Source organism: Elephas maximus, chromosome 1 (genome assembly GCF_024166365.1).
Source record: "Elephas maximus indicus isolate mEleMax1 chromosome 1, mEleMax1 primary haplotype, whole genome shotgun sequence".
In the NCBI taxonomy this organism is placed as follows: Eukaryota; Metazoa; Chordata; class Mammalia; order Proboscidea; family Elephantidae; genus Elephas; species Elephas maximus.
In genome coordinates this window covers 177,022,400-177,039,756 of record NC_064819.1, presented here as the reverse complement: position 1 = coordinate 177,039,756, position 17,357 = coordinate 177,022,400, and the positions used below count along the sequence as shown (strand labels likewise).

The 17,357-nt window shown below is 40.3% G+C and overlaps 1 protein-coding gene across 2 annotated transcripts in view; it reads right to left on the bottom strand.

Annotated features, from left to right (window-relative positions):
• SLC16A10 (solute carrier family 16 member 10) overlaps nucleotides 1-12,653 on the bottom strand; it is a 158,241-nt gene extending 145,588 nt beyond the window's left edge. For both annotated transcript variants that reach the window (XR_007519030.1, XM_049899149.1), the window contains exon 1: nucleotides 12,100-12,653. Coding sequence is in view for 1 of the 2 variants with exons in the window: in XM_049899149.1 (XP_049755106.1) it covers nucleotides 12,100-12,433 (334 nt within the window). In the remaining variant the exon portion in view is untranslated. The remainder of the gene's footprint in view (nucleotides 1-12,099) is intronic.
• Between the last annotated feature and the right edge of the window lie 4,704 nt (nucleotides 12,654-17,357).

Genomic DNA, 17,357 nt, shown 5'->3' with positions numbered 1-17,357 from the left:
CACTGGGTTTGGTTTTTGATTTTATACAAAACCAACAGCCAACATCATCCTAAATACAGAGAGTCTAAAAGCATTCCCCTTCAGATGGGAACCAGACAAGGATGCCCTCTATCACCGCTCTTATTCAACATTGTGCTGGAGGTCCTAGCCAGAGCAATTAGGCTAGATAAAGAAATAAAGGGCATCCAGATTGGTAAGGAAGAAGTAAAAGTATCCCTATTTGCAGATGACATGATCTTATACACAGAAAACCCTAAGGAATCCTCAAGAAAACTACTGAAACTAATAGAAGAGTTCAGCAGGGTATGGGGATACAAGATAAACATACAAAAATCAGTTGGATTCCTCTACGCCAACAAAAAGAACATTGAAGAGGAAATCACCAAATCAATACCATTTACAGTAGCTGCCAAGAAGATAAAATACTTACGAATATATCTTACCAGAGATGTAAAAGACTTATACAAAGAAAACCACAATACACTTCTGCAAGAAACCAAAACAGACCTACATACGTGGAAAAACATACCTTGCTCATGCATAGGAAGACTTAACATTGTAAAATTATCTATTCTACCAAAATTGGTCTACAGATACAACATGATTCTCATCCAAATTCCAACGACATTTTTTAATGAGATGGAGAAACAAATTACCAACTCCATACGGAAGGGAAAGAGGCCCGGGATAAGCAAAGCATTACTGAAAAAGAACAAAGTGGGACGCCTCACACTACCCGATTTTAGAACCTATGTTACTGCCACAGTACTCAAAACAGCCTGGCACTCATACAACAACAGATACATAGACCAACGGAACAGAATTGAGAATCAAGGCATAAGTCCATCCACATATGAGCAGTTGATATTTGACAAAGGCCCAAAGTCAGTTAAATGGGGAAAAGACAGTCTCTTTAACAAATGGTGCTGGCATAACTGGATATCCATCTACAAAAAAAAGTTAAACAAGACCCATACTTCACACCATGCACAAAAACTAACTCAAAATGGATCAAACACTTAAATATAAAATCTAAAATGATAAAGATCATGGAAGAAAAAATAGGGACAATGCTAGGAGCCCTAATACATGGCATAAACAGGATAAAAAACATTACTAACAATGCACAAACACTAGAAGAGAAACTAGATAACCGGGAGCTCGTAAAAATCAAACACCAATGCTCATCCAAAGACTTCACCAAAAGAGTAAAAAGATTAGCTACAGACTGGGAAAAAGTTTTTAGCTATGACATTTCCAGTCAGCCTCTGATCTCTAAAATCTACATGATACTGCAAAAACTCAACTACAAAAAGACAAATAATCCTATTAGAAAATGGGCAAAGGATACAAACAGTCACTTCACTAAAGATGACATTCAGGTAGCTAACAGATACATGAGGAAATGCACACGATCATTAGTCATTAGAGAAATGCAAATCAAAAGCACAATGAGATTCCATTTCACTCCAACAGGGTTGGCATTAATCCAAAAAACACAAAATAATAAATGTTGGAGAGGCTGTAGAGAGACTGGAACACTTATACACTGCTGGTGGGAATGTAAAATGGTACAACCACTTTGGAAATCGATTTGGCACTTCCTTAGAAAGCTAGAAACAGAACCATCATACGATCCAGCAATCCTACTCCTTGGAATATATCCTAGAGAAATAAGAGCCTTTATGCAAACAGATACATGCACACCCATGTTTACTGCAGCAGTGTTTACAATAGCAAAAAGATGGAAGGAACCAAGGTGTCCACCAACGGAAGAATGGATAAATAAATTATGGTATAGTCACACAATGGAATACTACACATTGATAAAGACCAATAATGAATCCAGGAAACATTTCATAACATGGAGGAACCCAGAACGCATTATGCTGAGTGAATTAGTTGTAAAGGGACCAATACTGTATGAGACCACTATTATAAGAACTCAAAAAATAGTTTAAACAGAGAAGAAAACATTCTTTGATGGTTACAAGAGTGGGGAGGAAGAGAGAGAGGGGTTTTCGCTATTTAAACAGTAGATAAGAACTATTTTAGGTGAAAGGATAGATAATACACAATACAGGAGAGGTCAGCACAACTGGACTAAATCAAAAGCAAAGAGGTTTCCTGGATAAACTGAACGCTTTGAAGGCCAGTGTAGCGGGGGGGGGGGGGGCTTGGGGACCATGGTCTCAGGTGACATCTAGGTCAAACGGCATAATAAAATCTATTAAGAAAACATTCTGTATCCCACTTTGGAGAGTGGCGTCTCGGGTCTTAAATACTAGCAAGCGGCCATCTAAGATGCATCAATTTGTCTCAACCCACCTGGAGCAAAGGAGAAAGAAGAACACCAAAGACACAAGGTAATTATGAGCCAAGGAGACAGAAAGGGCCACAAAAACCAGAGACTATATCAGCCTGAGACCAGAAGAACCAGATGGTACCCGGCTACAACCGATGGCTGCCCTGACAGGGAACACAACAGAGAACCTCTGAGGGAGCAGAAGAGCAGTGGGATGCAGACCTCAAATTCTCGTAATAAGACCAGACTTAATGGTCTGATTGAGACTAAAAGGATCCCTGGGGTCATGGTCCCCAGACCTTCTGTTAGCCCAAGACAGGAACCATTCCCAAAACCAACTCTTCAGACAGGGATTGGACGGGACTATGGGATAGAAAATGATACTGGTGAAGAATCAGCTTCTTGGATCAAGTAGACACATGAAACTATGTGGACAGCTCCTGTCAGGAGGGGAGATGAGAGGGCAGAGTGGGTCAGAAGCTGGCCAAAGGATGCGAAAATAGAGAGTAGAGGGAAGGAGTGTGCTCCCTTATTATTGGGAAGAGCAAACTAGGAGTATATAGCAAGGTATATATAAATTTTTGTATGAAAGACTGATTTGATTTGTAAACTTTCACTTAACCATACTGTACCCTTTGCCGTCGAATCGATTCCGACCCATAGCGACCCTACAGGACAGAGTAGAACTGCCCCAAAGAGTTTCCAAGGGGTGCCTGGTGGATTCGAACTGCAGAACTCTTGGTTAGCAGCTACGGCTCTTAACCACCATGCCACCAGGGTCTCCACTTTCACTTAAAGCACAATAAAAACTAAAAAAAAAAAAAAAATCCCAATTATTTCTGTAATACTACTAAAAGTAAACTTTGACAAAACCTTGGCTAGTGGATAAACACAGAAGCGTGACTTTAGCCTCTTAATATTAGTGATTCCCACTCAAGACAAAAGTAAACCAAACCAGACCAAAAGAGCTGCCATCAAGTCATTTTCGACTCAGGGCAACCCATGTGTGTCAGAGTAGAACTGTGCTCCGTGAGGTTTTTAATGACTGATTTTTCAGAAACAGACCACCAAGCCTTTCTTCTGAGGAGCCTTTGGGTTGACTCGAACCTCCAACCTTTCACTTAGCAATCGAATGCATTAACCGTTTATACTGACCAGGGACGCCAAGAGAAAGGTGTACATCAAAATTTTCAAGAACTATGACAGTTCTATGCTTATCAAGAGGAAACAAGGATAAAAGGGATTAAAAACACTGCTTTACCCACGTACCCAAAACCCCCCCAGTGCCCTCGAGTCGATTCCGACTCATAGCGACCCTATCATACGTTATTCAAAATCTGTATTCCATATTTATTTGCATAATTAAAAATTAGTGAAATGGAAAAAAATACTTCTGACTTCAGAATTTGGCTTTAGGCAAGTCATTTCCTCGGCTCTTGACTTCTATTTCTTATACGCAAGAAGTAAAATTACTTTTGTTGTTATACAGACACTTTAGCAAAGAAGGTAGGATCTTCCACATTTGGTACATGTACGTTGAAAGCATTGCCTTCTTCCATCATTCAAGTCTGAAAGGCTGACTCTTTTGTGTGGTTGGTCAGCGCGGTTGCCTGGGTGTGTGGGGAGTAGCCTGTTCTGAATCACTGCCAATGAAAACATTCAAGGTTCCTGCATGGGTGGCACCACACTAGGCAGGTGCACAGAACTATGGTTAGCTTACTGAGTTGTGTTTGGGGGTTCATTTGTTTTTGTTAAGTTTGTTTAATTTGAATATGAGATTGGATTTCTGTTTGGGTTGTGGTAACTCTAAATGGAATTCCGTTCCAAAAACAGCTTCTGATTTCTGATGACTTGGGTTGGGGTACTATTAAGGTTTTAGGGAGCATATAGGCAAATATACAGAAAACAATTTCAAATGGAAAAAAACGACAGGGTTCTGCACTTCAGGGCAACTTTAACAAAAGTACATATTTTTATCCAATTAAAAAGATGCTCTTAAATTCAACTTAATGAATGTAAAAACGGTTATCATGTGACCCAACCATCAGCCGTCCAAGTTGCAACTTCCCTATCTATAAATGGAGGTAATAACACACTATAAACCGATTCCAACTCATAGCAACCCTATTGGACAGAGCAGAACTGCCCCATAGTTTCCGAGGAGCGGCTAGTGGATTTGAACTGCATACCTTTTGGTTAGCAGCTGTAGCACTTAAACATTAAACACTGTGCCACCAGGCCTCCTGTATATGGTAAAGGACTATGCAAATTATCACTTAAACAAATACGAATTATTTTTAAAATGCCTTTCATGGAATACTAAATTGGAATAGGCTGAAATTAAGTTCTGTCTTCCACTTTGAGCTTAATTCTTTTATTCTCAAAGAAAATTTCAAAACGCAGCTATTCCAAAACACTGCAAGTGCTCAAAATGTAACAACGGTTACATAAAATCACTGTTATGTCTGAGGGTTGTAACAAAAAATAAAATGACCAACCATTTCCTTGGAATCTCACAATGAATAACAAGCATACTGAAAGAAGGAGCGGCACACACAAAGGTACATAGGCTGAAGAACCAAGACAAGTTTGGGAAAGTGCAAGGCCTTCAACTTGTCTGGAGCACAAAGATCAAGAAGGGAGAGAGTGAGTGGTCAGGTAAGGACCACAGCTTGCAGGCCTTTGGTGGAAGGAGTTTGACATTTTCCTAAAAGCAATGGGCATCACTGATGGCTTTTAAACACAAAACTGATGTGGCCCAATATTTTAGAAAGATCACTAGTGTATAACTAAAGACAGAGAGACCAGTTAAATGGTTACAGCAATAATTGAGGCCAAAGTAATAAAGGTCTGAATTAAGATACACCCGTTACGATGCATTAAGGCGGTAAACACAAAAGGACTTTGTCTGATTAAACAAAATCAATACAAAAAAAAAAAAAAAAGGAGAAATAAGAAATTAAGACAAATTCCAGGCTTCTGACTTAAGCAACCAGAGGTGTCACAAACTGAGAGAATTCAGAACGAGGGATACGTCTGTTTGCAATTGGGCTGCTGTTTTTGTTGGTGGGGGAAGATTGCAGGCAGCAGCTAAAAAAATGAGTTCACTTTAGTTGAGTATGAGGTATCTGTGCATCCAAACGGAATTGTCCAAAAACAGTACATATAAATCTTGAACACAGAGATTTGGAAATAACAGTCCCAAGATGGTGGTTAGAGCGACAGGGCATACAAGATACCCAAGGACAGCAGGAAAAGTGAAGCAAACATGGCCTGGGACTGAGTCTCCAGGAACTGCAACATGGGTTCAACAAGGACGCAGATAACAAGTAGCAAATCACATCAAGAGCACAAAATAAAATTTATTCTAAAAAACAACTCAAAACCTTTCCTGAAATGGTTCTGTTATACTTTTATTTTTGGTTGATTTGGTTCTTTAGGCAATTAATTATATCAATAAAAATCTCATGATAAAACACCACAGGAGTGCAGCACTGACATTGTTGCACTTAATTAGAATTTACTAGTTACACTATTCACTAGTCAGTTTTGCTCTGAATCCAGAAACATTCTGTAAATGGGGTATGAAATGCTCACATCATACTTCTTTATTATTCAAAAATCCTGGAACCATTTGTGTGGCCTATTGATCTGCTTTAGCAGACAGTTCAGATAAGTTTATCTGGAAGGATAAGGTTGGATGTTTTAAGGTGGAGAAAAATTCAAGCATAATGGGTGCCATAAGTAAGCTCTGTCAACTTCTTTTCAACCCCTATTCCAGGGCAAATAACAATTCAAGTATTGTTTTTATAGAGAAAGATGTATAGGACCATGAACCAGACTACTAGTTCACTATAACTAGATCAGAAAATCATCATTACTGAAACCTTTCTTAAGGTATAGAACTGGTTATGAAGGTAGCTCTCAAAAAAAGAAAAAAAAGGCCAGTGATTAAATTCTGAACTATAACCAAAATTTCTGTAAGTTTATGTGTCAGCATACAGCTGCAGTATGTAGATATCAGTATAACTGTAAACATAAAAACCTTTTTTAAAAACTTCAGGAAGCACTAAGACTTGACGTTTCAGAGACGCTAGCAAGACCATGCTGAGAGGTATTCAAGATGTGCTCACCCCTAAATGTTATTGAAAATCCAACTGCCTGCAGAGCAACCTACCTCCATACAAGGAAAGCAGAGGTGCATTTAAGATTATAGCCAAAAAGCTTCCCTCCCAGGACCTTTTTGATAGTGTACTTTTAAACTACTAAATTTTTAATATCTTAAATTGCACTTTAAACATATGAGAGAGGAGTGTAATGTACAGTGTTTCCAGATTTATTTAGCCACAGACCTCCACTTTCAAGAAAGGCTATTAAGGAACATGTTTTAGAAATTACTGAAAGAGGTAAAGTTCTTCTTGACCAAGCCTTTAGACCACAAAGACACAACTTCTTTAAAAGGATATCATTAACTACCCTAAATAAAAAAAAAAAAAAATACTGATCCTGAAAACATGGTTGTTTTAAATAGATATTTTTTAAAAGTCAACATACCATTTGTCATGGATTGAATTATGTCCCTCCAAAAATGTGTCTATCAATTGGGCTGGGCCGTGATTCCCGCTATTGTGTGATTTTCCTGTATGTTGTAAATCCTGCCTCTATGATGTTAATGAGGGAGGATGGGCGGCAGTTGTGTTACTGAGGCAGGACTCAACCTCCAGGATTAGATTGTGTCTTGAGGCAATCTCTTGAGATATAAAAGATATTAAAAATACAACTTAAAAAATAAATTTAAAAAGATACAAAGGATAGAAGCAAGCAGAGAGACAGGGGGACCACCGAGAAAGCAGTGCCAGGAGCAGAGTGTGTCCTTTAGACCTGGGGTCCCCGTGCTGAGAAGCTCCCAGTCCAGGGAGAAGACTGATGAGAAGGCGGACAGAAAGTGAAAGCCTTCCCTTGGAGATGACACCCTGAATTTGGGCTTTTAGCCTACTTTACTGTGAGAAAATACACTTTTCTTTGTTAAAGCCATCTGCTTGTGGTACTTCTGTTATAGTGGCACTAGATGACTAAGACACCTTTAAAATATTTTTCTTTCTCCAGTAAGAAAGTAGATAAAAAACTAAATAACCTGGCATGATCCCACAGAGTGTCCATGGCCTTGAATCAACATAAAAGAATCTTAGACACTTTATCAGTTTCATGAAAGAACTAAAAATGGGTTTTCCAATATCCAGCAGTTATAGCAAAGTTGTGATTTCTAAGGGAAAATTATGTTCCAGCTAATTACAGTATTTGTTTTAGTTTTCCCAAAAGTGTCTGATTCCTCTCCACCCAGAAAAGCAGCACGCACATGTGAACAGGTAAAAACTGAACTGACTGCAACTGAAAGCTCCACTTGCTCCTTATGACCCACATTACTGACACAGCAGCATGGGTCAGGGATATTCCTGAGTGCCAGGTCATCAGGGGCTGGGCACTATGATGGGCTGTGATACACTCCACATTTTTAATTGGGTCTACTGACAAACTTGGAGTGCAGCTTGCCCTAGTTCCATAAAGTAAGATTAATAATCAATCGTAGAAAGGCCAACGAATGCCTTCCACACCCTACCGCCACCACCCACTGAAATTTGCCTAGAATTTCAGCCTTTCAGAATAAGATTGAGCCTTGATACATTGCAAATACCACAGGGAGGTATTATATTTGTCTGTTTATTTATTTATATCCCACGGCAGCTTGTAAACACTTTGGGAACAGGCACTCCAGTCGATGTCAGTCACCATCTATCTCCAGTGCCCAGCACAGAGCAGTTAAGTACCTGGTAACTGTTTGTAGAATTATTGAGAATTAACATGAAGATGTGTCAAATCACTCATATCTTAGTGAATTTCTTCAGATCCTTCCCTGAGAAATTCTGGCCGATTAGTTATGTAAGAAGAGTTTAGAGAACCCTGAAGAGGAAAAGCGAGCCCAAGAAAGGCTCCTCTTCCATTCTGCCTGGAAATTTTATTCTGCCTGGAAACTTCGTCCTGCCATGGATCAGCCTAAAAGGAGCAACCTCTGGGTCATAAACTCACAGTACTTCAAAGGAAATACCGGACTTTTGCTTGAATGCCATATGAAATTATATTGTTTCTCCACGGAAGTCTCTCTACACTTCAAAAATCTAATTTCAGTAAGATACATTAGTAATTGAAAAGTATTTATTGACAGTAAGGTTAAGGTTAAGAACAAGAACCCTTGTCTTTCAGGCATCTTTTGTAAGCCCAGAGTGCCTGGTATAGTACTCACCCAATCACAAATGCTTCATTAATCAACATAAACAGTACCGAATTGGTAAATGTTGCCAAGCCAATGCAGTGTGATCAGACTCCAGCCTCTGGAGTCAGATAAACCTGGGGTTAAATCCTGGCTCTACCGCTTACTAAAATTCTGCAAGCCTAAATTTCCACATCTGAAAAGAAAGATATTAATAAAACCTATCTAGAGGGATTTCAAGAACGTGTGAATAGGAATGCACGCAAAGTGCTTAGTGCCGTGCCTAGCACGTAGGAAGCACTCAAGAAATGTGAACTATCATTTGGAAACCTAGACTCCCATTCTAGATCACCTCCCTGAGTATCTCTGGACTAGTCACTATGAAGAAGCTAATGAAAATGTAGAGGCAGAATTGCCTGCCCTCTAATGCCAGGATTATCAATCATGAATAAGGTAATAGAAAATGGACAGAAATGTTGAAAAATGAAATCCTTAAACAAATTCCAGATTTTTTTTTTAGCTGTACTTTAAAATTGTATATAATGATCACATCTTATTCAGCAATCAACAGTGAAATACAAAATGAAAAAGCCTGCAGAGTCAAATATCAAAGCAGGTATTCTGAAATACTTGAGTGTCTGTGTAGATGAGGGACTTAATGAAACACCTGCACACATATGTGTGTCTGTGTGTATAATTCTCAATAATAACTGGCTTAAAGACTATCTTGTCATATTTTTTTTCACACCTGAGGTTAAATCTGTTTGCTTCCTCAGTCCTTAAGCTGTATTAGTTGTAAATATATTGCCTAGTATAATTGTTCAATTTAGCTGCTGTGTTATACAAGGCCATTACAAGTGCACAGGGCTCCTTTGTAAGGAATTAGATGAAGGTCACCCCAAGCACAGGCTACGTTTTCAGACCCCACTCAAGCCTAAATTGGGAATTCTTGTGCTACAGCACAACCATACATGGCAGTCATGCAAGTAAGCACATAGATATTTAACTGGTATGCCTGCATAACTGTCTATATGATACACACCCACACATACACAAACGTGACTGAAAGAGTTGTCAAGAATTTAGCTGAGTAAATGGAGAAAGATGTTCATCAAAACTGAAAATACAAAGTTTCAAAGAGTTCAGGAAACAAACCAGGTTCCTTTCCCTTCCCTCATCTTCAGCTCCACAGTATTGGGATATTGTAGCCAATAGGAGCTTTGCTGGTAGGTAATGGGTAGAGGATTTTGTCATTACACAACTCTGATTCTTGACAAAGCTACGATCTCTCTCTAGCAGTTCTCTCTCTCTCTAAAAGGAAGGGAAGGAGGAAGGAAGGAAAAAAGGAGGGATGCCTGAGATCATCTTTAAACCTTAAACTTAAAATATCTCAAGTCTTCCTAAAACCATAGTTTAGCTTGCCTAGTAAAGAACGTCTGCCTTGAGCATTGTGCTCTTTTAAGAACTATCTATATGGGTTCAAACTGACAACAGCAACTGAAAGATTAGACAGGAACTTTAGAGGGCTGTGAGTTTATGTTAATGGAGGAGGAACAATTCAGAAAAGGAAGGTGAGAATGGATGTACAACTTGAAGAATGTAATCAATGTCCCTGAATTTTACATGTAAAAATTGTTGAATTGCTATGTTCTATTATGTATATTCTCAACATGACAAAAAATAAGTTATATATATATTTAAATATATATGTTTTTTTTTTTAAAAAAAGGGATGGAGGGGAGAATGAAAAAAAAAAAAAAAACTATAGACACCAGCGGACCCACTCAACTGAGTTTGCCAAAACAGTGGTAAATAAATGACTGGTGTTGCTTGGACTCCATTAAAAACCTTAATTACTCCTGGGTATTCCCACGCAAGAACATGCTAAATGATGCGGGAAGTAGCCTTAAAATGTTCACTCTATCACTTCTGCCTCCTTTTTGAGCTTTTCCCTCCCTGATACTCACCTACAAAAGACACAAAATGACTTCTGTTTACTACTGCACACTCATATCTATCTTGCCAAACTTTACAATGGCTGCCTTCCTTGAAAAATAAGGGCACAATATATTTTTCACACTTTTGTACCTAGCCATTTTGACCTTCATAACGCTAGCAGCTTCAGCAACTATTTAAGGAGTAGAAATTCCAGGCTAAATATCATCCCACATTCAGAAGCATAAGAAGACAATGTACAGAATGTTCATTGCAGCATTGCTTATAATCAGTTTGGAAGCAATCCATATGTCCATTAAAAGGACAACGTATAAATAAATTAGAATATATTCATACAATGAAACACCATGTAAGAGTTGAAATGAAAGAATTTGAGCTACTTATACCACTGGGATAAATCTCAAACATAATGTTGAGTCAAAGAAAAGCAAGCTGCAAAATGATACATATAGTATAGTACTATTCACCTAAGGTTTAAAAACCCACAACTGCTATCTCTGCCTTAGAATTTGCTGTTATTACAGTCCTTCATATTCCCTGTATGCACAGTAAAAACCTAAGAAATACAGAAAACTAAGGTTGAAAAAAAGACTGTCAGTCATATAAAGTTCCCCAAACAGCAGCAAGGGAGCCTGATTTAGTCGCTAAGGTCACATAGCCACTGAAGCCTGAAGATGTGTGTTCCATCTCCATTTTGCCACCTACCAAGACACTTGATTTCACTGAGCTTCAGTTTTCTCACCTAAATGGGATTGACAATATCCACCTCATAGGATCAGGTCGAGTAATATATGTAAAAGTGTTTCACAGGTTTTAGACTTGTTTTCTGCCTCATCAGCCAACAAGGTTAAAAACGCTCCACAAGAAAAAAATGCCGAGTCTGCACCTTTTTCATCCAGTCTACTATATGTAAAAAATGTCAAAGAACACAACAGGAAGGGGCAACCCCCCACCTTCCTCTTCCCAGTCCCAGATCCAGCTGCCTCCTAGGCTTTCTATATTTAGCACAAAGTGGAAAAAAAAAAAAAAAAAAACACGAAACCGTGGCTCTAGCAAGGCTCCCTTTGGAACTCCTGGTGACCTTGGGATAAATCTCTTTCATCGAGCCACCCCCACCACCGCCCCGACACACACACACCTCTGCAGCCCCGGGGGCAAACGAACAGCCCAACTGTCATAGTCACTAAAGAGACGGTGAAAATGACAGCGCGGTGTGGCTGCGGGTTGGAAGGTTCTGTTTGTTTCCAAAAACGAAGAGGAGAGGCTACCGTATGCTCTTAGAGCCTACTCTGCAGAAAGGAAGAAGGAAGACCTGGGCAAATAAGTTCTGCGACTTGTTTCCAAACACACGGTCCCTGCATCTGGATTCAATACAAAGACAGGCACCGCGAGACCCAGGCGCAACCACGCTGGCACCCCGAGCTCCGGGGAGCTGCAGGCTCGGCTGGCAACTGCACAGACCTCCCGCCCGCCACCTCCCGCACGCCGGACCGCGGACACACACCGCACGCGGGATGCGCTCGGAGCCCCGCGCCCGCCGCCCGGACTGTCCACTGCGGGCGCGGCGCCTCACCTGTCTTGAAGACCATCTTGCCTTGGTCGTCCGACCCGAAGGTCTTCAGCATGGACACGAAGAGCACCCCGCAGGCGTTCTGGATGCCAAACACCGACCCGTTGCACCACATGGCCGCCAGCATCACCAGCCAACCCCAGCCGCCCTCGGGGGGCTGAGGAGGTTCGGAACCCACCGGCCCTGGCAGCTCCACCTCCACCTTCTCGGCGGCCGCCTCGGGGCCGTCCGAGGGTCCCGGGCCAGGCAGCGGAGCGGTCTCCATGGGCTTAGGGTAGGGTGGCGGCGCCTCGCTCGTCCCCCGCGCGGCGGCGGACTCCTCCTGGAAGGGCACCATGGCCCGAGGCGGCCCCCTCCGCGCGGGAGGAGCGCGAGGGGCGCGAATTCCCGGCGAGCCCTTTGAGGAGCTGCCGGGCGGGCAGGCGGGCTGGTGAGGCCGAGGCGAGGGCGGTGGAGCCCCCGGCGGACCGGCGGACCGGCGTCGCAGGGCGCTGAAGCGGGCGCGAGAACAGTAGCAGCACGCGAACGCCTCAGGAATCAGGACTCCGGGCCGCTCAGCCCCGTGCGCCCACCCTTAAAGGCTCACCCTCCCCCAACAGGCTGGGGGCGTGGTCGGCAGCGGGACGTGCCCCCCTGAGCCCCTAGCTGATTGGGCCTTGGAAGGCCGGAGGCGGGGCTCAGGAAGCTAGAACGGTCCCGGCACCCTCCTCCCGCGCTCTCCTAGCCCCCGCCTCGCGGGTGCGGACCCAGGTGCCTGCGGACGCGAGCCTGTGTCTGTCAGCGTCTGCGCGCGCACGTGCCCTGGGGCTTCTTCCTTCCCAGTGGGAGTCACAAATGTGTCTGTTACCCCGCCTGCGTCTCCTCCTAAGTGCAGGCTGGGTGGGTCATTAGGAGAGCAGTAAGGGATCTTCTTTAGTGTGACACGGCTTCACAACCAAACTCTAACATTGTTTTGTCTTTCAACGTTTACCACTTTTACTAATTATAAATTCCATTATGGCATCTTCATACTCAAAAACTAGGAAGGATCAGAGCCCTTACTTAATTCTGTTCAATTCTCCCGAACTCATGCAATTTCCTATGAATACCTGGGACGTTGAAAATGTACATTTTGGAAAATAAAGACTGTAATGCCAAAGTCTTCAACCAACAAACATTATTGACAGACAGCTAGAAAACTGTATTTAAACTACAGCACAGCTGGTTTCTTTTTAAGCAAAAACTAGAACCAATATTCAACTCCTTTGTCCCCCTGAAGCATGGAGTGCCAACGTCTGTAAAAGAAAGGAAGAGTAGCTATGTCATATGGAGCATGCTTCTTAATTTCTCGGTTACTCTGATTCTTCATTTCAATCAAAGTCAAAACATACTAGTTACCTTATGTGCCCACCACTGGGATGCAAGGGTGTGTACGGATGCGTTTCATCGCTCCCGTTTGTGCCTTTACACATTCATAAACTAGTACCTAAAACAGAGTCCTGGGGCAGAATAGGAGGCCCGGGTGATAAGTGTTATAATACATGTATAATAAATAAGGGAGGGGACTATTAAATTCTCTTTGAAACCTTGGAAAAGAGCTACTGTAGAAAGTAGCCTCTGAGCTGAGACCTGAATCATGCGCCGGACTTCAGTGGGCAAAGTGGGATGGGGGGGAGGTGGGCATTCCAGGCCGAGAAAATACCGGAGGCTGAGGAAAACAAGGCATGCTCGAGGGACATCGCTCAAGGGTAATATGCCTCAGGGATGAGGTTAGAGTAGTAAACTAAGGAAACAATCACACAAGTGCACAAGGATGAAGTACATTTTATCCCAGCACTGTTGAAAATGGGGAAAAATTGGAAGCAAAAATTTGCATCCGTAAAGGATTGAGTAAATGCATACTGTGTAACCGCTAAAAGTTTTGACGTTCATCTGTATTTATTGACTTAGAAAGTTGCCCACAACATATAATTGAGCAATGAAAGCACGCCAAAAAAAAAAAAAAACAGCATGTATGGATTATAATCCAAAATATAAAATAAATATTTGAGAATTCATACTGATGTAAAGAAATCATTGAATAAATAAATAAATTGAGAGAACAGACAAGCCTCTCTTACAGAAGAATTCCAACAAATTTACGTAGATACTCCACCCTCAAAACTTGCCACTCTTTAACTTTAGGTTGCACATACTGTAGTGACTTCCTTGCAAATAGTACAGTATGGAAAGAGGGGGAAAAAATTAGCTTTAGAGTGCAGAAATCTGGCATACACTGCTTCAGCCAAGTGATCAAAGTTAACATCGACAGTGATAAGTCATGTTGATAGTACGTACCCTGGATATGATGTGATGAAAATGGCACTTTACCTCAGTGGTTTTCCTCCCAAAATCCATAATCCCAGTCTAATCATGAGAAACACACCTGACAAATCTTAATTGAGGAACATTGTACAAAACACCTGGTCAAGCATTCCGCTGCTAACCAAAAAGTCAGCAGTTTGATTCCACCAGCCGCTGGGTTCAGCAATCTGCTTCTGTAAAGATTTACAGCCTTGGAAATCCAATGGGGTAGTTCTACTCTGTCCTATAGAGTCACTATGAGTCAGAATTGATTAGCAGGCAACAGGTTACTCCTCAGTACTGTCAAGGCCATCGAAAACAAGCAATGTCTAATAAACTATCGTAGCTGAGAGGAGCCTAAGGAGATATGATGACTAAATGTATGTAGTATCCTAGATGGCATCTTGGAACAGAAAAAGCTTTTACATTAGGTAAAAGCTAAGGAAATCTGAATAAAGTATGGACTTCGGTTAAAAATAATGTAGTAAGATTGGCTCATTAGTTGTAACAAATGCAAAATGTTAATAATAGGTGAAACTGTGGAGGGTGGAGAGGAGGTATATGGGGCTGCTCTATCTTTGCAATTTTTCTGTAAATCTAAAACTGTTCTAAAAAATAGTTTATTTTTTATAAAAAGTATATATATGTATGTAAAAACCAAAATATGTATATATGTGTGTGTATATATATATATATATATAAAACAGAAACCCTGGTGGTGTAGTGGTTAAGTGCTAGGGCTGCTAACCAAAGGGTCGGCAGCTTGAATCCGCCATGCACTCCTTGGAAACTCTATAGGGCAGTTCTATTCTGTCCTACAGGGTTGCTATGAGGCACTGGGTTTGGTTTGGTTTTTTATATATAATGACTCCATTCTCATAAAAATGTGTATGTATGTCTGCATAACAGTGCATTAAACATAACAGTTTTTTTAAGTTTCATTTTCTTATATATAATATTTGCACACTGAGTATATAAAATGTTATTTTTAAATATATAGTTCCTTCTCAAAATTCTTTCCTATTGATGCATCAACATTCTTTTTAAGCATTATGCAGTGCACTCTATTTTTGGATTCATTAAAGTTTGACACTTCTCAGTGATTTAGGAGCAGTTCTCACTTAAAACATTAATGTCTGCAAAGCACTCAGCACAGTGTCTGACACCAGCAAGCTCTTAGGAAATGTTAATGGCTGTTATCATTTATTATTATTATTATTATTAATGATGACATCAATGTTTCTAATAACTCCCCTTCATCATCATTTTATTGGAAACAAAATAATTCAAAAGGATGTTCGCATTTTGAGAAAATACCACATTTTAAACACAAAAATCCCAGGTCAGAATATTAAAATAAAAAAACCTTTAAATATAGGAGTTTAGACATCCTTGTCCTCAGTTGGAAACCCTGGTGGCATAGCGGTTAAGTGTTACGGCTGCTGACCAAAAGTTCAGCAGTTCAAGTCCACCAGCTGCCCCTTGGAAAGTCTATGGGGCAATTCCATTCTGTCCTATAGGGTGGCTATGAGTTGGAATTGTCTCGAAGGCAACGGGTTTGGTTTTTTGGTTTGTCCTCAGATACAGTGTCAATATTTCTTCAGGAATTTTTCCCCCCACCAGTCATTCTTCACAACTCACAATTAGGAATAGGAAAAGGTACTATTTGGTAAAACCTGATACAAAGTCTCTCCATTATAACCTTATCTGTTTGGCAAGGTTGCTTCAGTTACTCCAGGGAAAGTATTCTTCCAGACCACAGACTGAGTGAAGGATATATGCAGAAGTTTTACCAACAAAAACTGAAGTCCATCCCAGTTATTCTAGAGATTGGCTTCGCTTTCCTCTCCACTGCTCCCCTTTGCTTTTCTCAATTTTCTAAGATGATAATAGGAAAGAAAATATCACGATGTGAAATGAAATAATAGAACGAAAGCACTTTGTAAACTATAAACTGCCTTTAACATTAAAATTAAAGTGTTACTTTAGTTTTCTGTTCCATGAAAAATACATTGATTTTGGATCCCCAAAATGGATTCTGGGTTGAAATATTATTATTAAATCAGAGACGTTTGTGTTTAGCATTTTTTGTGTTGTTACTATCAGTGGGAAAAACTTAAATCAGATTTTCTTGTTGGGATGTTTTATAAAAACAGAGTACTTACTTCTAAATCCCAACTAGCTAACGATAAAGCAAAGTTTTGAGTGTCAAGGGAAACTACGTTCTATTTGTGTCTACACCCATGTTTTGTTATCGGATTGACCTCTTGCCTTAGCTTCTCCATCTGAAAATATGAAACTTTACATATAACTACTTCACAGTGATGGTATGTTCCTTAAGCGGTCCTATTTATTAAGCGCTTTGAGATCATCTGATAGAAGTATTTATAAAATGTAAAAAAGATATAATTGTTCATTAAGTCTAAAGGACAACAGTACTTTATACTTTTATAGGCCTTTTCATCTATAGTTTATATTAAACTTATTATTCATTAACTAAAATATCGTTACTTGACTCCTAACTCTATTTAGAAATGACCTTTCCTGTTTAGGACAGTCATGTTTGTTACCTAAATATTAACTTTTCTCCCATCTCCAAGAAATTTTCTCCATCTAGTCCAGTTCAACATAGACGCTCTTTAAGTACCTGAGTTAAATTGAATATACGGAATGCAAAAACGTTAAATATGTGGTCAATACATGATACGGGTTATTTTGCTATCATTTAATTAACGTTTTAAATTGAGTGGTGGACAGTAGTTTTGCTGTAGCCTTAGTGGCTGTGGACAAATTCAAAAGCATAATCTTTCTGCCTCCACTCTCCAAGTCATAAAATATGAATCTACTATAATGCTGATTATTTTATAGGATGCTGGAGTATTACTGAACCACTATGACAAGATAAAATAAAAACACATAGCCTAGAAACCTTATTATGA